The sequence below is a fragment of the Neofelis nebulosa genome, chromosome X, assembly GCF_028018385.1.
Source record: "Neofelis nebulosa isolate mNeoNeb1 chromosome X, mNeoNeb1.pri, whole genome shotgun sequence".
NCBI classification, from domain to species: domain Eukaryota; kingdom Metazoa; phylum Chordata; class Mammalia; order Carnivora; family Felidae; genus Neofelis; species Neofelis nebulosa.
In genome coordinates, this window is record NC_080800.1 from 4,496,622 (window position 1) to 4,521,061 (window position 24,440).

General features: G+C 49.2%; 1 protein-coding gene across 5 annotated transcripts in view; it reads right to left on the bottom strand.

Moving 5' to 3' along the window:
- The window catches only part of PUDP (pseudouridine 5'-phosphatase), a 665,979-nt gene that overhangs the window by 569,431 nt on the left and 72,108 nt on the right, over positions 1-24,440 (bottom strand). Inside the window, exon 4 of one of the 5 annotated variants that reach the window (XM_058714426.1) lies at positions 6,238-7,785. The exons of the other annotated variants lie outside the window; for them this stretch is intronic. Coding sequence (XP_058570409.1) covers positions 7,609-7,785 — 177 coding nt within the window. The 3' untranslated portion in view covers positions 6,238-7,608. Of the gene's footprint in view, positions 1-6,237; positions 7,786-24,440 lie in introns of those variants that run through there. 5 annotated transcript variants of the gene reach the window in all.

Consider the following 24,440-nt stretch of genomic DNA (forward strand, 5'->3'; position numbering starts at 1 on the left):
TGTTGGTAAAAAGTGCCAAAGACAATGGCATTTGTGGGATTTCATCACACAGCCAACTTCTCCCAAGACCTTCTGTTCTGATGGCTTCTTGTTTTTAAATTTGTTTTCTAGTTTTATTTTCTTTGAGAGAGAGAGAGAGAGAGAGAGAGGAGAGAGAGCGCGCACGCGCAAGGATCCCAAGCAGGCTTAACACGAGGAGCCTGATGTGGGGCTCAACCTCACGAATCTGAGAAATCATGACTTAAGCTGAAATCAAGAGTGGGACACTTAACCGACGGAGCCACCCAGGATTTTTTTTTACTTTTTCCCTCTGATGGTTACAAAAAAAAAATGCTGCTGTGAACACTTGTGTACAAAAAAATTTGTCCACACAAATTTTTGTGTGGACGTATGTTATTATGAATTCCTGGGTTGTATGGTCCATGTATGTTTTAGTTTTTGAGAAAACAGCCAGGCTTTGAGGGACTTCTGATTTCACCTTAAATGCCACTTGTACAGTGAGGACCCCTCCTTGACCCTGTAAGTCCCCCAATTAAATTAGGTGCCCACTGCTATTCTTAGATTCTGTTCTTGCACGTTGCAGTGTTTATGACAATTTACAGTTGCACCTTTCGGTGTGTGATTCCTTCCTGTGTCTCCCATAGTAAATTACATGTCGCATGGAGGAATCTGGGCCATATCCATGCAGTCTACATCGCTGGGAAATAAAACAGGGGGAACTGGGTGGCACTTGTTTTCCCCTTGAACTCTCAGAATACGTTTTGACCTATTCCTTCAAGGAGGTTCTGGCCAGGGAAAGTCGGATGCGTGTTCACAACTAACAAGAAGGAGGAGACAGCATATGGGTCTGCAGGCACTGTCACAGGACTCGATCTGCCTGTCCCGGGACCCTGGGAACAATGTAGGTCATGCACTCAAGGCTGACTTCCATCATCTCAGTAGCAACTGTTCCCTGGATGTGGTGAGGTGATGGTAGAACGGGCCATTTGCAGATCATGGTTTGGAGGAAAGAAATCAAGGTAGAGAAATAGAACTGACATTGGAAATACTTTAAGGGAGGGAAGTGATGGGTGAAAAGCCTCAGATCTTATACCTTGAGAGGTATTAAAAACTCCCTCCCTAGGGCACCTTTTGGGATGAGCACTGGGTGTTGTATGGAAACCAATTGGACAATAAATTTCATATATTGGAAAAAAATAAAAATAAAAAAACAACAACAACGACAACAACAAACACCCTCCCTAAGAATAACCACATGGCATTCTTGAGGAACTTTGAGCCTAGGGATAGGATGACTTCCAAGAGCTACCGTGTGCCTAGAAACACCCATGGACAATTACTGACACCACTCCGGTCTTGAATTGGCTAATGACTTGCTTATAGACAAGACTGTGCATCAGTAAGAACATCAGCAGAGAACAAACAGCTCATCACACAGGCCTGATAAGTACTTGCAAAGAAAAGGCACTCAGGAATGACATTTTACAGTGTTTTCTGAAGGTACGTTGAGAATACCAAAGTCCAGAGTAATGAGGGAGGTGTCAAATGCATAGACAAGCGGAAGCATCCCAAGACCTTAATATTTTCCCAATTAAATTGGCATCTCAAACTTGTTTAGGGACAGTATTTTTCGTGGTAAAAATTGCTAGTACAGCTAAGGCAGGTGTGTGTTCTGTCCTGCCTGCTTCACACAGTGTGTGTAGATAGATACTCAATGCAGCCCGTATGGGCTGCGTCTACACCAGTGACAATGGAACATCAAATATCGTTTTAACTCGACCAAGAAAATGTATTTCTTTCCCTGTGGTTATAGGTAATTATGTAGGGAACAGCGATGTTTTTGGAGCATGAAGGGAGTGTAACTTATAACCCTGCTCCTCAGTCCCACTGCTTTATAATGGAGTGGCCTTTGAGTTACGTAACCTAATTGCACATCATTTTCTGTGCATTTTCTTGGAGGTAAGAGAGGGGAAGCTGGGAGTACTCTCAGCCACTACGTGCAGCAGACAGAAACAAAGCAAAAGGCGAGGACATACGTTCATAAATAAAAAGTGCCTACCTCATGATGGCACTCAACAAATGTTAGACGACCTACTTTATGCAGAAATGTAGTGTTTTGCAATTTTCAAGTGATCTGCGTATGTGAATACTTTATCCTAATTAAAACTGTTTTCCGTGAGTTTTTCATACTTCAGCAACTATCTGTGTCTTTGCTTTTGTTCTCAAGGGAAGTGTTTTTCTACAAGAGGCAAGTGAGTCTTGGGTTTGGCTTCAGAGAAGACACACGGCATGTACCCACGGAGCACAGGAGAAGGAAAGGTCCCCTCCAGGGACACGACTCTGCTGGAGCTCTGTGCGAGGCCTTCTGTGGATCCCCAGGTTCTTGGCCCTCCTGGTTCTCTGGACTTCTGGTATACCTGATTCTGGGTGGCTGACTCCTTCAGGCTGGTTCTCACTGTGCCTGACTTTGGGGCTAAGTTAGAATTCTAATCCCTTCTAGCTGTGTGTGCTGGGACTCCAAGCCATCCCAGAGGCCACGCCGACACGAGTTTCCCACCCATCCTGCCAGCTCACTCATCTCCCCAGTCCCCCAGCCCTCTCAGTGGTGGCACAGCCCGGGCCTGTGCACAATTCACAGCTACATGCACGACCAAGAGTTCACCCTTTTCTCTTCGGGTGTGTGGAAGGGACCCCAAGAGGTAAGTCTGGGTGTGCTGGAAGAGATGATGACCGAGTGGCTTAACGATACATGAAGCAGGCCACAGACTCAGGGGATCTACAGAGTTCACATGGATCAAAGCAAACCGTTTCTCAGATGACCAAAGACCATGAACAAAATCTTAGCAGCAGCTGGAGAAAAGAGACAGACTGCTTACACATGTAGGACCAATAACTGGTAATTTAATCAAAATGATGGAAGCCATAGAACAGGAAACTGTATCTTTAACGAGTAAGAGGAAATTCATTTTGAACCACAATTCAACATCCAGTGAAGCCAGCCTTATAAAGTGGTGAGATGGGCATGTTTAGACAAACAACCGAGATAATCTGTCATCATCAAATCCATCTATGTGAACACTCAATAGCATTGTTGACTGAGATTTCTGCAACAATGATACAAGTTTACTGATAAGTTGGTTTCCATTTTTGTTGTAGAAGTTTACACGGAATGTCTGTTTTACCACCTAGTACCCACCTAACATAGCAAAATAGCTCTTATTTAGTTAAGTATGTATCCATAATGTATTCAGACTTTGAGTATCAAATGCATACCCACTCTTTCCTAGAATGGATTTTGAAAATAAGCCATTTTAAGTGACTTTGTGTTATACATGACACAAACTCATCCCTTTATTCAGGTTTTTCATAAGTACATATATTTGATGGCATGTTTCCCAATGCCTCATGCTTGTTAAGCGACTAGAGACATTAGAATATTTAAATAGTCGTTTATAATTTGTACGCCATAGAGAAATATATTACTAAGATTATGGCAACCAGTTGCAAATACTTTAATGTAAAATATTCATTTCACATGTGATGTGGGAGAAATGCACGTAGAATTTGGTAATCGTGGGTTTCAGTCAACAAAAAGCAATGCTTTGATACAATGCCTTAATACTAATGGGACAGTTTCAGTCTCCAAAACCACCTTATGTGAGGCACCTGCCGTTCTGTGGAGAACCAGGAAGACAGAGGTGACTATTTAGTCCTTTCAACACCACTCGGGTCAAAAGATGCACAGAACAAATTAGCCGATTCGAGGGGCAATCAAGTCAGATGAGGCGGCACCATGATGTGGGTGCAACTCACACGTTTCTACCTCACCGTGTACGCACTTGATAAATACCCTCCGATGCGGTGTCTCTTGGTTGTTATGTGTCCTGTGATGCCCTCCAAGTAGCTCGTAAATAATCTCTCTTGAGTTAACTCAATCCGGATGAGTGTTTCTGATGAAAAGTTACAATAGTGATCACATCCTGTGGCTAAGGAAGGACATACAACTGCTATGTGCACAACATACTATTAAAGAGACTCATGGGAAACCAGAATATTGTGAGCTATCCTGAAGATCTGGTCTTCCATCACCAGATATCATTTGTCAATCAAATCTCTTTAATTCACGGGAACTGCTGGAGTTCTGTGTTTGTTATTCCCATCCCACGTGTGACGTCAGTCACTTCTTCAGCCCAACGCCCTAGAGCATACGTTACCCCCATGTCACGGGCAAGGAATCAGAGGTGGGGGTGACAACTTTTTAGTGGTGGAGCTGAGATCTGATTTGAACTCTAACTGGAAATCCTTTGCCAAACCACACTTCAACTTCTCTTTACAAACTATGGCAATAATGATGCTGCTGCTGCTGCTAATAATGATTGATAATAACTGTAAAGACCGCTAGGGATAAACTTAGGTCAGAACGCCTTCATATAAGACCAAAGAGGTTCTGGACTTCAGCCTGTGGAATAAGGGAGTGTACACAACATTAAGTAGAGGAATGGATACACATTTTTTTTTTTTATTATAAAACTCGTTCCAAGTGCAAATTTGTTTTTAAACATTGGTAACACCATTCAAAGCATGGGAAATTCAGCGTCAAAGTATTATACTCAAAGAAACAGGAACCTCAGTGGCCAAGCACTGAACACTGTTGCACAGCAGAAACGATCCGTGTGTCTTTTTTTTTTTTTTAATGTTTATTTACTTTTGAGACAGAGAGACACAAAGCACGAGGAGGGGAGGAGCAGAGAGAGAGGAGACACAGAATCTGAAGTAGGTGCCAGGCTCTGAGCTGTCAGCACAAAATCCCGATGTGGGTCTCAAACTCACAAACTGTGAGGTCATGACCTGAGCCGAGGTTAGACGCTCAACCGACTGTGTGTCTTGATAAGACAATTCTCTCCAGTGTAAAGCAGGTCTCTGCTAGACCTCCTCTCTTGTCTACAGATCGCTGAACTCTGAGCGCTAATTGGTAGAACTCTAAGGCACAGTGATTAGTAAGACCTTCCAAGTGTTACATATGTTTCACTGATGGGGAATTAAGAACAGACCGACAGCGTCACCTCTCAGGGACCGTCATCACTAGCAAATGCTTCCGAAAAGGTACAGCGGATGGGCAAACACTAGCTGCCCGTGAAGGCAACCCTGCGTAGTCCCCTGATCCCTGCATGTCCCTAATAGAGCACACTTTAGTGCACTAAGAAAGCACAATGACCCTTGAAACTTTCTCAGCAGGAGTCACTGTGGTCTCCATTGTGTTTAATTATACCTCTGTGAGACAGATGGGTGGTTAGTGTGATCCCATCACTAAAAGGCACTGAAGCCATCAGCATGATGCAGGACAATAAGCAAGAACGGGTGTGCCTTGGCCAACCACCAGCACTTTCCTTTGTACAAAAAAAGTAAGAGTGTCACCGCCATCTTGGTTAGAAGAACAAAAGTAACAGCGACGTATCTGATATCAAATTTACCCTAGAGGAAAGTGCACAGGGATCTACAAATACGCCACTGAGAGAAGCACGAAAGCTCTTTGTGTTATTGATGCAAAATGGCTTAAGAATTAGAAAACACACCAGGGTGCCTGGGCGGCTCAGTAGGTTGAGAGTCCAACTTCAGCTCAGGTCAGGATCTCACAGTGTGTGAATTTGAGCCCCACATCAGGCTCTGTGCTGAGAGCTCAGAGCCTGGAGCCTGCTTCCGATTCTGTGTCTCCCTCTCTCTCTGCCCCTCCCCTGCTCATGCTCTGTCTCTGTCTCAGAAACAAACATTAAAAAAAATTTTTTTTTTAAATTATAAAACACACATATTTTGGAAGGAGATCCCAAACCCAGCAAGTGACCATTTCACAGACAGCCTCTGTTGCAGGCAAAGACAGCGATGTGTCCTTATAATACATGAATGCCATTTTATGGTGTGAGTACTGTTTGGCTTTAAAAAAAAAAAAGAAAAAAGGTCAAACAGTGACACATATGTTTTATGTTTGTTAGAGGATATATGTTTTTAAAAAGGTTGAAATGAAACTCCCATAGGAACGTAATGTCGAACCAGCATCAAAGATTTTATTCTTTGATTAACTGGTGAGGGATCCAGAAAGACGTTACAAGCAGCTTGAGGGAGAATTCAGAGAGTGGATCCATACACTGGCGATCGTGAATGCTGAAATGAATCTCTGAATGGATACAAAACTGGTCAACAGCCGGAGGCAAGGCATGAACAGATGTACCCTGAAATACATCACCAGCATTTTTCCACCATTTGCACTTGGAAATTTGCTCAACGACCATGTGTGACACACCAGCAGGCCAGATGCACCCTGGGATTGCGTTCTTCTTGCATATTCCAGTGCCTTTCTCAATTTTCCCACCACAAAACATCAAGTAAATCTATTAAAAGGAACTCACTGCCAAAGTAGAATTATTCCAAAAGTGTGCTAATAAGGCTCTCGGTCGTGGTAAGCATGCAGTCTGAATTCAAGTTATATGTGCATCGAAGAGTGTGCTAGAAAGAATACATGTTTTTAGACTCGGGGGATGATTTTTTTGTTTTTATTTTTTTGAGGTAGAAAGGACATCCTCCGATGTGGACGTGCACGTAGACGTAATAAGATGTGGGCTGCAGGTATGCTCACACTGAAAAGAAACTCAGGATGTCACGGTTCAGAGGTGGTGTCTGAGTAGAGGTGCACAGAGAGGTTCTGAGGGCACAGAAGGACCATGAATTCTGCTGATAACGAGGATGATTTCTCAGGGCTCATCCGTGACATGGCTTTTCCACTCAGATTGCAGAACAAATGCAATTGCCATCTCACGTTTATCAGCTCCTTTGGCACATTACGACCAATACTTAAGAAAGAAAATAGCATAGGAAACATATAAATATATATGTACATACATATATACATATATATATATACATAACCATATACATATATGTACACATATTTTACATTTTCCAGCCAGGATTTAGAAAAAGTAAAAGAGGGGCTCCTGGGTGGCTCATTCAGTTGAATCTCTAACCCTTGATTTCAGCTCGGGTTGTGGGATCGAGCCCTGCATAGGGCTCTGTGCTTAGTGTGGACCCTGCTTATGGTTCTCTCCCTCTCTCTAAAACAAAACAAAACAGAACAAAATAAAAACACGAAAACTAAAAAGGCAGGCAGAAGTGAACACACATATAATTTCATTTTGTGGTGGACACGTTAGTATTTGCATATACACGGGCGTATGTATTTAAACACATACCTATAAACACCCACGTATCTGTCCATACGCACACATATACGTACATGCACAGGCGCTCACAAGCATGTGTACGTCTGTCCATTTGCCGTGTGTGACGGCTACAGGATTCCTCAAATACCGAGACACTGTGTGTTCATTTGCGCACTCTACGACTATGCACGTGAGCGTTTCGGTCTGTGCTGCGGGCCGTCTCTGCTTTGCCGTGTCTCAGCTGTGACGCCGTGGTCTGTCAGCACCGGCCAGAGGAGGCCAAGCCCACGTGGGATGGGAAGCCACACATAACGGGCTGGGAGGACCGCTGGCTCACGGGGTGATTGCCTGGGTGCCACGGGTCACCCGAGTGGGCGCCGCGGCCACGGCGGGCCGCTCACTCGTAGCGCGGCAAACCAAAGAGCTCGGGCTGGAAATCCTGCAGGGAATCCAGCACCAGCGTGGCCTTGGATGTCAAATGGCGCTGCAGATTTCGGTCTGGAACCATGACCACCTGCATGCCGGCTGCAAGGGCCGCGTCCACGCCGTTGGGAGCGTCTTCAAAGACGAGGCACTGTAGGGTGAGGAAGAAAAACAGGGTTGAGACGGCCTTTCTCCTAACCAGGCGCTTAGACTGGGTTTTCAAGGTATTTATTATTGACATGCCCGGTCGGCTGTGTCACCGTGCGGACCGAGACGGAAACGAGGTGCAAGCTTTCCAGTCTGGCACGGTGGGTGAGGCCAGCACGCCTGTTTGCACGCGTGGTCCTGTGGGGCTTCGCACAGCTGCTACTTTGGAGGGGACAGGTTTCCGTACCGAAATGTGGCTCAGCGGGGCGGGAAAGAGGGAGGCCGGGTGTCAAACTTTGTTTTATTGGCATCCCAGGAAGCTGTTCCTTCAACAGTTGAACATTCAGAGCAGGAGAGAAAATAGTGCGGGCACATGAGACACACTTTTTAAAAAAAAATTTTTTTTAACGTTTATTTATTTTTGAGACAGAGAGAGACAGAGCATGAACGGGGGAGAGGCAGAGAGAGAGGGAGACACAGAATCGGAAGCAGGCTCCAGGCTCTGAGCCATCAGCCCAGAGCCCAACGCGGGGCTCGAACTCACGGACCGCGAGATCGTGACCTGAGCCGAAGTTGGCCGCTTAACCAACTGAGCCACCCAGGCGCCCCGAGCCACGCTTTTTAAATGCAAGCGCACTTCACGGCTGGTGGTGTTGTTAGGCTTTGGGAACTGAATGGTTACAGTGCTGGCGTGAAAGGCTGAGCCTCTACTGGGCTGAGGCGTGCGACAAAAGTTTCTGGGCTCCAAGGCCGCGTGCTGCCACGTGTGATCTCTCCTTCAGGTCACCGTGCGAACCCACCTCGTCATCGGGGTGACTGCCACCCCGTCAGGCACCCACGGTTTTTTTTAATGTTTATTTCTGAGACAGACAGACACAGAGCATGAGTAGGGGAGGGACAGACAGGGACACACAGAATCGGAAGCAGGCTCCAGGCTCCGAGCCGTCAGCACAGAGCCCGATGTGGGGCTTGAACTCACAAACCGAGATATCGCGACCTGAGGTGAAGTCGGTCGTTTCACCGACTGAGCCACCCAGGCGCCCCAAGATGCCTACGTTTAAAATTGGGTGTCCGTGCACAGTGCTTATCAGGCAGCTCCTAGACATCCCGTCATGTGACCAGCACCACGGGATGGCTCCCATCAGGAGTCTTTCCAAACGAGAGGTCTCACATCCATGCAACGGTTGATCGGCCAGTCATCCTACATCACTGTCTGCGCAGGGGAGACACGCATCTAGAAAGTTCCCTCGGGACCTGGAAACAGCTTCATGAATTCTCTCTTGGTAACGTTCTGTTCTTGCAGGGGCCAGACTTCTGGAGACAGGGCTCCGGTCACGACTGCGAGATGCTCTCCCCGTGTCCCCGCTGTGTCCTTTGCTGACTCACAAGTGCCAGCACATGCCAAGGTCACACCTATCCGCCCACCCGGCCCGTGTCGTCCTGCCTTCATCACGAGAACCTTGTCCCCGGCGGGTAGTCGCAGCTCACTGCGCTGGTGACCCGGGGGCTCCCAGACATCAGCGACAGTGCCGTGAACTACGAGTTCTGCATCCTGTCATGCCTGTAGGTCGGTGGAAAACACACGCCCACACTGCCTCACTGACACACATGTACACACTCATATGCTTACAGAAACTCAGAGAGACATATATATGCACACTCATGCACACCATCACAGCACTCAGATATGCAAACCCACGCTCAGAGATGCATGCATGCATGCACACTCAAACTCACAAACACACACGTGCACACGAAGATACTTGCACACACAGAAACCCACAGATACACATGCACACTCACCAACACTCATGCACACACACACACACACACACTCCTACAGTCTTTCCTGTTGCACTGTTCCGTAGCAAGTATACTTCTCCACCCCCCTCCTTCCTTTCCAGCTGGGCCGAGATCTCCTTGGCCCCCTCCCCCAGGGGCAGAAGCCAGGGCTGAATGAGCTCCTGGGCATCAGAATGACCCCCCGGCTTCAGCAGGGGGCCACCTTCAGGGACTAAGCTGGTTTACCCCGGAGACGGGGCTTCGAGCAGTAGAAACCAGACACTGGACAAACAGGACACTCAGCTCCTCTGCCTTCCTTCCGAGAACTTAACAAGGCCTCCGGCTTTTCTTCAAGTTCCCTGCTTCTGCCGTTGAGTCAACGGTCTCTCAGACGGGAGGCAGAGTGGGCTGACAACGGGCAGGCTTGTCTTTTTAGCTCTCCTGCTCAGACTTCCCGCTGGTGACAGTTCTGTCCCTGCCTTTTTACAGTTACGACCTCACTGCATTCTAAATGTCCTCAACTGCTTTACGTGGGGTCAGGGATGGGCACCGAAATGTCCAGCGGCCTCGTGTTTTTCAACTATGCCCTGTGTCCTCCGAGAATTTGGGAGCTTTGTGCAGTCCAGCTGTGAAACGTCGGCTGGAAGAGAGGAAGAGGTTTTGGTGATCCCTTGGGGTAGCCGTGCTTGGCGAAAGTCACAAAAGCAGCGTCTACTCTGCATCTGGGAGGCTCATCGCTGTGGGGAGACCCGGAAACCGCGGCACCTGCCGAAAAGGGCTCCATGCCTCTGTCCCCCATCCAGAACGCCGCCGAGCGCCCACGCCTGAGAGCTCTTTTGCAGACGCCGCTGTGTGCGTCCCGGGAGATACAAGGAGGGGGCACGAGTGACGAGGAAAGGCGTCCCAGGTGCTCTCGGCATGGGGGGCAGGGAAAGTTCCTGAGGATCCTCCCTCTCAGCCTGGCGTTCCCTCAGTGGGAGGACACTCGGCGGGAAAGGCGGACTAGTGCGGAGCAAGCCGCGTGCGGGGCCGGAGACAGCTCGGCGCCTGCAAGTCAACCAGAGGGGCCGGGGGCACCCGGGGGGCTCGGTCGCTTACCCCCCTCAGCTCTTCATTTCAGCTCAGGTCAGGATGTCACGGTTCATGAGATTGAGCCTGCATTGGCCTTTGTGCTGACAGTGTGGAGCCTGCTCAGGGCTCGCGCTCTCTCTCTCTCTCTCTCTCTCTCTGCCCGCTCCTGCTCATGCTCTCTCTCAAAGTAAATAAATAAACCTAAAATTTTTTTTTAAAGAAATCAGAGCGGCCAGATGTAGGACAGGTTAACAGACAGGTTAACATGGCCGGCTTCACCGCCAGCCACGTGTGGGCCTGGATTCTTGAGATGCCATCGTTCCTGGACTTGTACGTTTTCCTGTTTCTTCGCAGAGGCAGAACTACAAAGCACAAGCACCACTATATTTCGAAGCACTTAGAAAAGCGTCTCAAAAGCTTTTTGTGTCCCTTGTACTGCCTGTGTCTTGACTCCTAAGATCTCATGTATTTCCATGGACGCGTGGGAGGAAAGAGCCCAGCGTGTAAACACCTAGGCATTTTATGAATACTCATACTATAGCTTATCTACCTATTGAAACCCAGAAATAAATCTCTGAAATTTGCCTGAAGTGACTCTATTAATCATAACTCGAAGAACGTAAAAGCATCGAAAGATGTATGCTGAAACTAAACAAAACCAGAAACGCAAAGCTCAGATCCTGCTCAAATAAAAGCAGGAAGAATGTTTTTTATTCAAATACACAAACGCCTCCGTGTGGTTTCTACCTGTCCCACCCAGCTCACTGAAAGTTTCACTCCACCGACCTTTACCTCTTTCTTCTTTTAAGTCCTTCTGGGTTCCTTGAGCCCCAACCTACCCCTTCCCACCCTGCGCTGACTCATTACACTGCACCGTAAACTCACTCACACCCACCTGTAAAACGTGAATTGTGTTACTTGCACTTAGCTGCATGCGGGAAGGAGGGCTGGGGCACCAGAGACCTTTGAACCTGTTCTACTGTGCTCTCTTTCTCTCCCACGAAATTCACATGGACATGTGTGTGGGTACGTGTGTTTTAGTGCATGTGAATTCACATAGCGATTTTTTGTGGCACAGCACAAGAGGTGGGATCTCCAGAACATGCTCCCATGACTTCAAGGAAGCTTCCGGGCAGCAGTAATATCCTTCTCTCACCTGTGGGGACAGGACCAGGACTGCACCTGGCCGTGACGGGGTGGCATTGGAGGACAGGCACCTGCTCGGGGTGCCATGGCAAACAGGGAGCATCTATCTGATGAACAACGTGCTAAATTAGGGGAGATGTGGATGTGTCCCTGCCCAGGACGAAAAGGAACAAAGGGACCAAAGAGTGTCCAATCTGGAGGACAGCGGGTGACCCAGCCCGGTCCTTGTCACCGGGAAGGTATCAGAGCCACGGGAAGTTCACATGTAAGCTGAAGGTCAAACGGGCATGCACGTGACAGAATTTAGGAAGAGTCCCAGCCTCCGTAATCCAACGTTCTTTCCACTTTACAAGCTGAAGCCTAAAATGTATCTGAATTCCATCTGCGGAAGAGGAGATGAGCTTAATTAAACTATAGCCTGAAGGGTTTAATTTAGAAAGAATGACATTTCCAACTATCTGGGAGGTGAGGCACTTTGGGGGCTGACCGCCCAGAGGGGGACATGTGTAAGCTGAGCAGCACCCTGTCGGGGGACATCTGTGCGTGTCTTCACCCAGCCTGGTCACCGGAACCAGCGGGGGCGTCACAAGGCCCTTGCCCTTTATTCTTTCAAAGAGAAGCATCATATAACCAAGACTGGCCGTTTTGTAAAGAACGAGTTGGGCGGAACAGACTCTCTGTGTGTCTGACGTCTCCTCACCAGCTCAGGTCAGCGGAGCCAGGAAAAGGGTGGCAATGGCCCCAGAGGGACGGGACCTCCTCACTTGGTGGGCGGGGTCAGTCTTCAACCCTGCACCTGTGCTCCCTCAGGACACAAGTGTCCAGACCAGCTGGAGATGTCGTTTGGTGACTAAAGCTGTCCGTTCGGCAATTACCAGTGTCCCTTTGAGGCTGCATGCTGCTCTGGAACTAGCGAACTTCCCACATGTGACTACATCGTCTCTGGGGAACAGAGTGTCTCCCTTTGTTGGTGAACCAAAATCTGATACCAAGTCACTTCAGGTTCACTTCCAAGACTCTCAGAGACAATCCGGGGTCATCTGTGTGTGCATTTTAAGTACTCCCATGGGCGCGTCCATGGTCATTCACCATTTAGAAGCCAGGCATGATCGGAATCTAATCCCTAAAGGCAATGTTCCGCTAAACCGCTATTTTTATGCTGAAACTTCCACTGTATGACTTTTTGTAGATTTTATTCTGTAAGTTAATTTTGTAACATCAAGCTCAGTTCTTACATCGTGAGACACTGAAACTTGAAGAAGGCCTTAAACTTTATTTGTGATGCGTTCTCAGTCAGCGGGGCTCCCAGCTAAGGTTTGCTTTATTTATCTCCATGTTCTTTGTCAGACCGTGAATTAGTATAAATAAGTACCACAGTATTGTGATGATGGACATGTATACACTTCGTTAGATGTTTACTTAAATAATACACCTCTACATAATATTAAAATGATGGAAGTATGCATGTATTGTTATTAATTAGTACTTTTGTTTATATTATTTGTCTGTCCATCCATCTGCCTATCTTTCATCCAACCATGCATTCCTTACTATCTTATATCCATCCTTCCATCCATCAGCTGTCTATCAAGTATCTATCCATCATCCATCTATCTACTTAACTACCTATCCTATCTATCTATCTATCTACCTATCTACCTATCTATCTATCTACCATCTATCCATCTGTCCACCCATGCACCTACCCATCTATTTTGTCTGTCTGTCTATCTATCTGTCTACCTATCATCTATCCATCCATCCATCCCTATATCTGTCAACCATCCATCATCCATCAGCTGTCTATCCATCATCTATCCATCATCCATCTATCTACTTAACTACCTATCATGTCTATCAATCATCCATCCCTCTCTCTCTCCCTCTCTCTCTGTCTGTCTCTCTCTCTCTCTACCTATCTACCCACCTACCTGAACAGCCATACCCTTCCCTATAGTTGAAGCAGATTCTAGCTCTGGTGTGGTCCCCAGGAAACAGTGTCTGACTCAGATACATCTCACAAGTTCTTTGGCAAATACCTTGCATACTGCACAGCTACTGTCTTCTTCAATTAATTTTGGTCTGGAAATCAAAGAACAAAACCAGTACTCGCATAAACATATCCGTAGCCAAATCCTCTAGTCATAAGGTACGTACATGAATGGACACCACCTTCACCTTTTGAGAAGCCTTTAAAGAAACGTAGGCTGTAATAACGTGGTGGTCACAGGTACGTGTGGGAGGCTTCCTGAGAAATTCTCTCTCCTCTTATTCAGGACAAGTACGTTGTAAGGCACTCAGGGTCCGTTTTAGAGCATACGCATGCAAATTAACTGTTGAGCAAAGGAGTCTGAAATAGCTCAGAAACCTTTGTCTGATGTTCTTTTAATAACACAGATTCTGTGTCCACCAAATTTGTCAGGGACCACTGAAAAGTCCAGCAGAGCTCTCAAAGGGAGTTTTAAGGTTGATAAAAGCAGTCTTAGTAGTTTCTAGACGGTCAACAGAATCCCCTTTTTCCTTTTCCTACTTTATGCATACAAATAAATGTGAACAATTGCTGCGGTATTACTCGCCCCTTTGCACGATACTCAGGATAACACAGGGGTGATCTGGGCCATTGTTGGTTTCACACGTTAAAAGCTAACCTCTTTGCACATCAGCCTCCTGAAGACGATGCATCGACATAACGAGTATGCCTAAACATGTTGTACGTGGGCTTAGCTGACCTCCACCAAATTCACGGTGAACACTAATTCCCAGTTCATGACTGTGTTTGGAGACAGGGGGCTTAGGGGGGTTTTAACGTTAAATGGGCCGTGGGGGCCCCAATCAGACAGGATTGGTGTCCTCATAAGAAGACGAAGAGAGATTGCTCTGCTCCCCACTCCCATGCTCAGAGGAAAAGGCACGTGAGGACAAAGAATCCTGGAGGATTCTTAGAGAAGCAGGAAACCAAGTGTGGTTCTGTGATTACGCCTACAACTGTCGACCCCGTTAGCTCCCTGATCTTGAACTCCCAGCTGCCAGAACTGGAAGAGACCACAAATGCCGTTGCTCAAGCCGCCCAGTATGTGGGGTTTGCTCTGGCAGCCCAAGCCGGCTGTCACAACACAGAGGAAGGACGTTGTGTTTCATTAGAAAGGAGAGTGAGTGAAAAGGTAAGGAGCCCTGGGACGCCCACCCTCCCTCCTCTGCCAGCTCAGGCATGGGCTCCGCCGAGCGTCCAGCACAAAAGGAGCCACAGGGCTGCACGGTTAGGTCACCAGAGAGGTGACCTGTCCCATCCTTCCCTGTTCTTTAGAGAAGAGAATGCAAACATCGTCTCAATGCTGGCATACGGAGTAGGCAGTGCTGGGCATAGCCCAGAGGATGCCGTGGAGAAGGCGTCCCAGCCCCAAAGTCGGGTGGGGAACAGAGGGGTTCTGGCTCCATACGGGTCAGGAGAAACTCTCCGGAGTATAAAAAGCAAGCCCCACCTCTCCAAGGCTCTTCCTGGGGTCTGCAAATGGCATGTGGGGGAGTATTTCTTGCTAAGATTCCGAGGGGACCCAAATCCTGTTGACAGCTGTAGGCGTAATGACAGAACCACACGTGGGTGTTCTGCTTCTCTAAGACCGGGCAGAGGACACTCAGCACCTGACACAGGCCTCCCGCCTCTGCCCGAGGCATTTGTAGGAGAACCCCTGGACCTTCCACGGGGTTTACCTTGCAGGTTTTGACCTTTTCAGCTTCTGAAGCAGTCTCTCCCCTGTAGTAACAGGTGGCAGTTAGGAGCTCAGACTCTCACTCAGCCACACGTCGCCCAGACTGAATTAGCAGTGGAATTCGCTAGAACCAGTCCTGTGAGTGCGACACCAGCCTTCTCCTGACCAGCAGCACCTCAGGACCTGGGGGCGAGCACTAGTGGGTCAGCAACAGGACCCTGGAGGAATGAGGTATCTGAACCCCTAGACAACCATCGGGAACCAGCAGAGAAGGAGCCGTGGGAGAAAGCCCAAGACCAAGGGGCTCGGAGTTGCTGTATTCCTGATGCCAATGTGATTTCGACACATCCTTTTCAAAAATTTTTTTTAACGTTTATTTATTTTTGAGAGAGAAAGAGAAAAAGAGACGGAGAGACAGAGCACAGGCAGGGAGGGGCAGAGAGAGACGGAGACACAGAATCCGAAGCAGGCTCCAGGCTCCGAGCTGTCAGCACAGAGCCCGAAGCGGGCCTCGAACTCACAGACCGTGAAATCACAACCTGATCTGAAGTCAGACGCTTAACCGACTGAGCCACCCAGGCCACCCCAACACACACGCATAGTCCCATCTGCATTGTGTAAGTGGGAAAACTGAAATGAAGCATAGACACGGTGGAGGGCAGGATGGCCCCCAAAGATGTCCATGCCTAACTGACGGGAACCTGGGACTGTGGTCCCTCAAATGGCAAAGGGGCTCTGCAGACAGGATTCAGGTTCTGGACCTGAAGATAGGGCGGGTGTCCTGGGTGGAATGGGTGGGTCTGATCTAACCAGGTGTTCCCTAAAAAGCAGGACACTTTCTCTGGCTGGAGTCACAGTGATGCTGCGGACGCAGAGATTTCAAGTGTCGGGGGTTGGATGCAGCCTCCTTGTAGGCTCTGACATGTGGGAGCCACCTGCAAGGACCAGATAAGGCCTGCAGGAGGTAAGGGCAGAGCCCCGTGGACAGGCAGCAGGGGAAAGGAGACCATGGTCCTGCCCTGAGGGGAAAAGGATTCTGTGTGCTCCCTGATGAGCGTGGGGCCACATCCTTCCTGGCTCCATATCTGAGTCCTGGGAGGGGGCGCCGAGCTACGCCGTGTCCAGAGTTGTGAGCAATGACCCCAAAGACTACAGGCGACTAGTCCTAGGTCAAGCCTCACAAGTCACAGGGAAGGCTTTGCAAGTATACTTAGCTATACGAAGGCGTCTTCACCTAATCAGATAAATCACATATTCCTCCCCCAAGTATCAAGGAACACTATGTGCTAATTAGGTGACAGCTTACACAAAGGAACCTGGCAAGAAATTCCCATCCCAATGGGCAATCTGGTTTATTTGGGCAACATTCACTGCCACCTTCCTTGTGCCCTCACCTGGGGGACGATGCTCTGCTGTCAAAAACAAGGAGGGACTGCACCTTCAACCCACTGATGGACAAGATACGTGATGGGGCTGCAGATGTCCAGAAGCAGGAGAGTGTTCCAGAATAACTAGTCCAAGGCCCCCTGCACCCCCCAGCACGGGGATCCTCTCATGGATAGTTTGCACAAAGCTGTTGCCACGTCTGGACTTAAGCGGGTTGACAGTTGTCTTTGTTGGCCTGGGATGGACTTCCCAGGGCACAGGGATTCAGAGGTAAAAACTGCCACAGCCCTCAGCCACTCAAGATGACCTACTCCCCTAGGTTTAAACACACAAAGTGATGGGGACACACCCTAGTTTGCACATCCTTAAAAGGAAAAAAAACAGGGGTGCCTGGGGGGCTCAGTTAGTTAAGTGTCTGACTTTAGCTCAGGTCATGATCTCACAGTTTGTGAGTTCAAGCCCCACGTCGGGGTCTGTGCTGACAGCTCAGAGCCTACAGCCTGCTTCGGATTCTGTGTCTTACTCTCACTGTCCCCTGCTCGCACTCTGTCTCTGTGTCTCAAAAATAAACGTTAAGGGGCGCCTGGGTGGCTCAGTCGGTTAAGCGGCCGACTTCAGCTCAGGTCATGATCTCGCCGCCAGTGAGTTCGAGCCCCGCGTCAGGCTCTGTGCTGACAGCTCGGAGCCTGGAGCCTGTTTCAGATTCTGTGTCTCCCTTTCTCTGACCCTCCTCCGTTCATGCTCTGTTTCTCTGTCTCAAAAATAAATAAACATTAAAAAAAAATTAAAAAGAAATAAACATTAAAAAAAAACAAACAACAAAAAATCACCATTGAATTTGTTAAAGGCCATCCTTGGAAACTGTTAGGGACTATTCATTCACTATTTATTTAACCCAGATTGTGATGAATCCAGTGTTTCTCAACCATGTCGTTTATCATCGCTCCCTAAGGAGCCTCGCAGACATTTCCCCCTCCATGACGTGCTAACGCAGAGAAGGCGAACATGGAATCCAGCAGGGACCAGAGAGGGACAGAGTGGCCAGGCTGACCAGTTTCCCCTTCATGCCACAGTGGGGGAGGCGTGTGGGACAGGACAGGGAGTCAGAGCACTATCACAGTAGTGAGACACACTGGAAAGGCGGAAGCAGGGGTTTAGGGAGGAAATCTGTAGGACCGTGATGTGCCCTCCCCGTCCACACTGCTGCTCACGACTAGAAGTGACTAGTGCCCTCCCCATCCACACTACTGCTCATGCCTGGAAGTGACGGGTGCCCTCCCCGTCCACACTGCTGCTCACGTCTGGAAGTGACTACTGCCCTCCCCATCCACACTACTGCTCATGCCTGGAAGTGACGGGTGCCCTCCCCGTCCACACTGCTGCTGACATCTGGTAAGAATTATTTCTCTGCACAACTGCTTAGTTCGTTTTTCAGAAATGCCAGATTCAATGCCGTCCTTTCAAACATCTGATCTCGTGTCCAACTTTCCCTAGGAGCGAGGTGGCTTTATGCAGACAGGTTAGCCTCCACATGGTGTTATGGCTGGCTAATGAGAGCTATCATTCTCGGAAATTGCTGATACGTGAAGATCCCACAGCCTCACGCACAATCACACACAGAACGGAGGGACCCGCTAGGCAGCTGTGGTGGCACAACCACGTGATAGGTCTCAATTGGGAAGGAGCCCCTCCAGTAATGTCGCAAATCACGGGAACAGAAGTTGCTCCGGGCATACCACTTTGCGGTTTATGCTGGGTTTGACATATGCGTCTGTGTGCGTGAATCTAAACACCGAGAAAAAAATCAGCTGCTTAGCGACGTGTTTCCCGGGAGTGACCTGCAACAACACTGCACAGAAACATCACACATACACGGAGCGCGGAGCTCCTCCTGCGTGCACGGTCTCTGTAATTGCGAGGGACAATGGTGCTGCCACGACTTTTGTTTATTCAGTTCAGCCAGTCGGACGGTGCGGGGCCAACACCAAGGGCAATTACTAACTATAGTTGACTCTGAAACGGAGACGAACACCTAGTCACTACTCGATCGCGGCAGACGTGTGCGTGGGACGCGACGTGGTATTCACCGTCCAGGGAGATCACATCTCTCTGTTGTCCCATTAACCACACTGAATACCAGGTGTTTAGGGTTGTGAATCCTGCGTGGTGCTGTGAGAGAAGTATTCTACACCCGTTTGGTAACGACAACTGCAAAAATCTACGAATGGCTGCCTCACTCACTCCAAAGTGAAGACAGAAACGCGCTCCTGTTTTTATTGAGAGGCGCTCCCACTGGGGGCGATGCCGCAGAAGGTCTGGAAAGAGGAGCGGGGCATGTGTGAGGTCCTTAGCATTGAGGACGTCACGGATGGGACGTCTGGACTCTATCTGCAGGACAGTGGAGCCACGTGGGTGGAAAGGGGCTGGGGAGACGTGGGAGGGAAACAGTAGGTCCCATAAGCAGACGTGCTGGTGGGCTGGAGGGTAGGCAGACCTGAAGGTGAGACAGAGAAGGCAAACATGTGGCTACGTGGGATCACACTGCCTGATGTGGTGGTGTCAGAAGGCCATCCCGGGGTGGTGGCCCGGGATGAAGACAGGATGAGGTCCGGGATGAAGGAGGGACGTGACAACCAGACACAGGACTATTCCCAAGTGAGGAGACCACAGGAGCTCAGCAAGCAGAGGGCAGGGAGTGCGGCCAGCGAGATGCTGAGCATTCAGCGGAGGGAGGAAGGAAGTGAATGACAACGAGGGGGCTGGAAAAGGAAAACAGGGACCCTGTGGGGGTCAGGAAAGTGCAGAACATGGTGCGGTGACTACAGTTACGTGGAACTGAGGACAAGTGAGTGTCGACGGCGGCAGGAAGATGCTTTTTCTGAATTCTCCTTATCTTTCTAAAAGCACAGGCTCCCTAAACAATTCGATCCTCATCCATGGCCCCCCTGGGAGTTTTACAACCAGGGAAAGTTGACTCTTGCTGCTGAAGAGAAGTGAGCACAGGTCAGGACCTGGATAAGAAATCGCCTAAACATTATGACATTGCCACAAAGCTATCACATCTTCTCCCCGTTCCAAGGCCCCATTTATTTTTCCCGAGACTCATTTGTTCTCCTGAAAGTGTCCCTCTGTCTCCCTCGAACCCCTATTAAGATGGTATATAAGCCCTAGATTTTAGCTGCCTCCTTGAATCACATTTTTCTCTGAACTGCTGCCTCCATATGTGAATAAAAATCTGTCTTGTCTCTTACTAATGTCTCTTGTCAGTTTAATTTACAGGCACCCCGCACAGAACCTAAGGGAGTATAGGAAATGTGTTTCCTCCCCGACAGTGGAATTTGGAAAAGCAAGCAAGCTCCTCCATGGAAACTCAGTAGGGGCACCAAGCACACATAGGTTCAGTGCAACAGAAGAAATAAAAGGACAGTAGCTGTGAAGGTAATATTCGAGATAGTTGAGATTTTTTTTTTTTTTTTTTGAATGAAATAAGGGAGGGCCTGGTAAACCATGTTGCAGGAGGCATTAAATGATACTGACACCATTGTATGTGTGCTGAGTGGTTGTGGGTGACAGGAGGAGGCAGTGGTCTTGAGGCCAGGCCAGGGATGTTGGAGGCGGGCAGGTCCAGAAGACCCCTGGAGGTGGCCGACGATGCCACAGAGACTCTCCTCACCCCCAGAAGGGGCTCCAGCACGGCTATGCCTCTCCCAGAGGGGCCGGGAGTGGAGACTAACTAAGGAACATCCTATCACCCAAAAGACAGAGCTCGTGGCAGAGCTCAACTGGCCACCAAATCAATTTTAAATTTGATGCCAAAAGCATACGCTTGCTTCCCATCGTTTCGGGAGGTAAGTAAGTTTTTCACGCAGCAACATCCTGACAGCCCACGCCTGTCTGAAGACTTTGGGGATGAAGACCACATACAGTAAAACGAGAGAGAGAGAGAGAGAGAGAGAGAGAGAGAGGGAGAGAGAGAGAGAGAAAGAGAGAGAGATTCTTACCGTTTAGGTGTATGAACGCTTAATGTGCACAATCTTCTCAAAAACCAAACAAAATTAAAAAGGAATAAAAAAGGGGCACCTGGCTGGCTCAGTTGGTTAAGCATCCAACTTCGGCTCAGGTCATGATCTTGCGGTCTGTGGGTTCGGGCCCCATGTCAGGCTCTGTGCTGACAACTCAGAGCCTGCAGCCTGCAGTGTGCATCAGATTCTGTGTCTCCCTCTCTCTCCCTGCCCTTGCACTGCTCATGCTCTCTCTCTCTCAAAAACAAAATAAAACATTTTTAAAAGTTTTTAAAAAGAATTAAAAGAAAACCCCTGAAATTCAGCTTTTAACATAAACAAGACAACTAAAACATGCAAAGTCCTGACTGGTCTGCTTCTTGGAATCGATCTTAGGATTCACGTGAAATAAATGTCAAGCCCAGAAGTGACGTGTAAATGATGCCGTCGTTTTTATTTTGCCCCGCAGACGTGCATGTTAGCGGCTAGGGCTAGAAAGTCAAATGGAGAGCTCACACACACAGAGGGCCTGGGGGCGACTCCCAGCTTGTCCCTCAACCTGCCTGGTGGTGTGGAGCCTGCAGATGGTCAAGCGCAGTGGACGCCGGGGCAGATGACCTCACCGCACAGGGTCTCTGAGAGTACCCAGCACACACCCGATGAGGACTCATTAGAGTGTTGAGGATGGGACACAGGGACTTTTTGGGGAAGGTACCACCTTTGCTAATTTTTAGCACAAAAGAATAACTCATACATAACTCAGAAATAATCGTTTGAGAACTTGTGTAACGTCAGATCTGCTAGGCATTTTCTCCTAGTAAAACGGTAACTAACGCTTTAACCTAATTTCCTCCTTTTACGCTGCTTGCTTTTCATTCCTTTCTATTCCTACTACTGTAGCTAATTAATTTGATGATACCCACAGCATAAAACGTTGCCGACTGCAACCGTGACTCTCTCTGGGGACTTAACAGTCATATGAAATGCCCCTGAACTTGGCAGGCTCACTAGACTTCTGCACCCACATTGCATCAAAGAGAAAGGAGCCGGACGCGTTCTAAGAACCTTCTCGTATTTCAATAACCCTCTTTGCAAGTGCTTCCTGCACGAGAAGAAAAAGCCAAGTACAGCGTCTCCTCAACCAGGAGACTGATCCAATCTTGCTTTCATTTTACCATACGCACAACACCTGACGAAAAACCTGGAAAGCCTTGACTATATATATTTGCCTAAGAAACAGGACCAGAAAGGTTTCGTTTCCGCAAGACAAAGCCGTGCATAAACAAGTGTGGATTAGTAACAAGGGTGATGGCTAGAACACCTTATGAAATAAATTACTGTAAAGACAGGCAAGTGCTCGTTTTCCTTTGACAAGTTTAAAATCAATATTGTCGACGGGAAGGACACGGGGACGCACGGACAACACGGGAGCTGTGGGGCTGAGTGTTCAGTCGCAGCTGGGTGTTCCCTCCGCAAGTGGCCTCACGCAAAGGGGTATGTGAGGGCCAGCGAGTGTCTTCTTATAAACTGGGTCTGCACACACGTGAAAACACGCAGATGGCGTGTTTCAACTGACACCATGCCTGGCGGAAAAAGGACAGCTCTCCTGGGAAGAAAGGTAGTATCTTCTTGCAGCTGCCTCGGCCACGCAGGCAGCTCCCATGAGGGCACACGGCCTGTGCAGACTCTCTCGGCCCCTACGATCTACTGCAAACGGCTTTTCGAGGAGGACAGCTTCACAATGTGAAGGCAGAGAAACCTTCAGGGAGCGAGGGAAGGTTCTCAGGAAGATTGCATTTCCGTGCAATCTTGTTGTAGGAGGATGCCACGCATTCAGGTACCTGGACGCCCGTTTACAAGAAGCACATGCGAAAGGTCCACCCCGCACCTGTCCCGCGGCCCTGGAATGGGGCTCAGGGGCGGGGCGCTCGTGGGTTCGTCCCTTGTCATACAACTGCTGTTGAGTTAGCTTCACGGATGAGACTGAAATCAGCCCAGATCCGTGTATCCTTGCGAATACGGTACCCAAATCGCTCAGTGATCCTGTATGTCTGTGATGTTACAAAAAACCTATGTTTGGTCTCGTTCCCTGGCTCCTGGCACCGAGCTCCCCAAACGTTTGGAATTTCTTGAGCATCTGGGGCATCTTTTGTTTTTGTAATAAGCCCGTTTCAACCACACCGGGGTTTCTGCTGATCAAGTGACTACCTGGGTCCTTAGATGTGCCTGGGATGAGGGCAGGCTTCCAGACAGACCAAGGTACAGTTGGAGGAAAGGGAGCTTTTACACCTGGCCCCAACCGCCAGGGGCAAGGATTTAATCACCAATGGCCAATGATTTAACCAATGATACCTAAGGCATGAAACCCATAGCAAGTCCCCTAAAACATGGGGTTCTTAGAGCTTCTGAGTTGAGGACCAGTCTGAGGTGCTGAGACAGGTGCCACTGGAGAGAGCACACAGTCAACTCTGAGGCCACCCCCTCTCCCTGTCGTTCTGGAATCTGCAAGGGTGCACAGTCAGCCCTGAGCCCTTTTTTCCCTGTTATTCTGGAATCTGCAAGGGCGCACAGTCAGACCTGAGCCCGCCCCCTCCCAGACCCTCTCCCGGTCGTTCTGGAATCTGCAAGGACACACAGTCAGCCCTGAGCCCTCCTCCTCTCAGACCCCTCTCCCTGTGGTTCTGGAATCTGCAAGGGCGCACAGTCAGCCCTGAGCCCTCCTCCTCTCAGACCCTCTCCCTGTGGTTCTGGAATGTGCAAGGGCGCACAGTCAGACCTGAGCCCGCCCTCTCTGACCCTCTCCTGGTCATTCTGGAATCTGCAAAGGCGCACAGTCAGACCTGAGCCCGCCCCCTCTCAAGAGCATCTCCCTCTTCCTCTGGAATCCGCGTAAGCCCCCACGGGGGCTAAGCTGTCCATCCTAACAGTAAGAGTGCAGGGAGAAGTGAAGCAAAGCTGAACAAACACGACCCACTGGTTCTGAAGTCGGTTCTGATCTTCGAACCTTTTGCTCCGTCTGCCTGTGCACCCCGCATACCAAAGCGGTCCACACAGGGTGGAGACAGGGCACTGGAGCCCACACTCCACCAGGGCCCCCTTCCCGTAGAGAAAGAGAAGCCTGGAAACTCTGTGATAAAACCAAAGGTCACTATGAGCACAAACTCTGCAATAACAAAACATCCCTTGAGAAGCATGTGGGGAGAACGGTGAGTTTTGAGGATTCACATTTGCCTTGCAATCAGCATGTGCCTTGAAGTCCGCTCGCTGCAAATACGGACGTGGTCGGGCCACATCGTCACAGGGCCCCTTCGTCACAGGGCCCATCTGCAGCGTTACGGAGAACGTAAGCGCTCAAAGGCAGCGTGCGCGAGTCCCAGACCACTGGCCTGGTGACGCGGGGGGAGACGCTCCCCCACAACGTGCCGTGCTCTGCCCCGGCCCCTCCCCCGCCCTTGTCTCCGAGCACAAGGGCATCCCCGGGTGGCCGCCCGACAGTGACCACAAGGCGCCAGAGTAGCGGCCAGAGCCCGCCTGGGCGACCCCCGTTTCTCCCCTCTGCGGGGCTT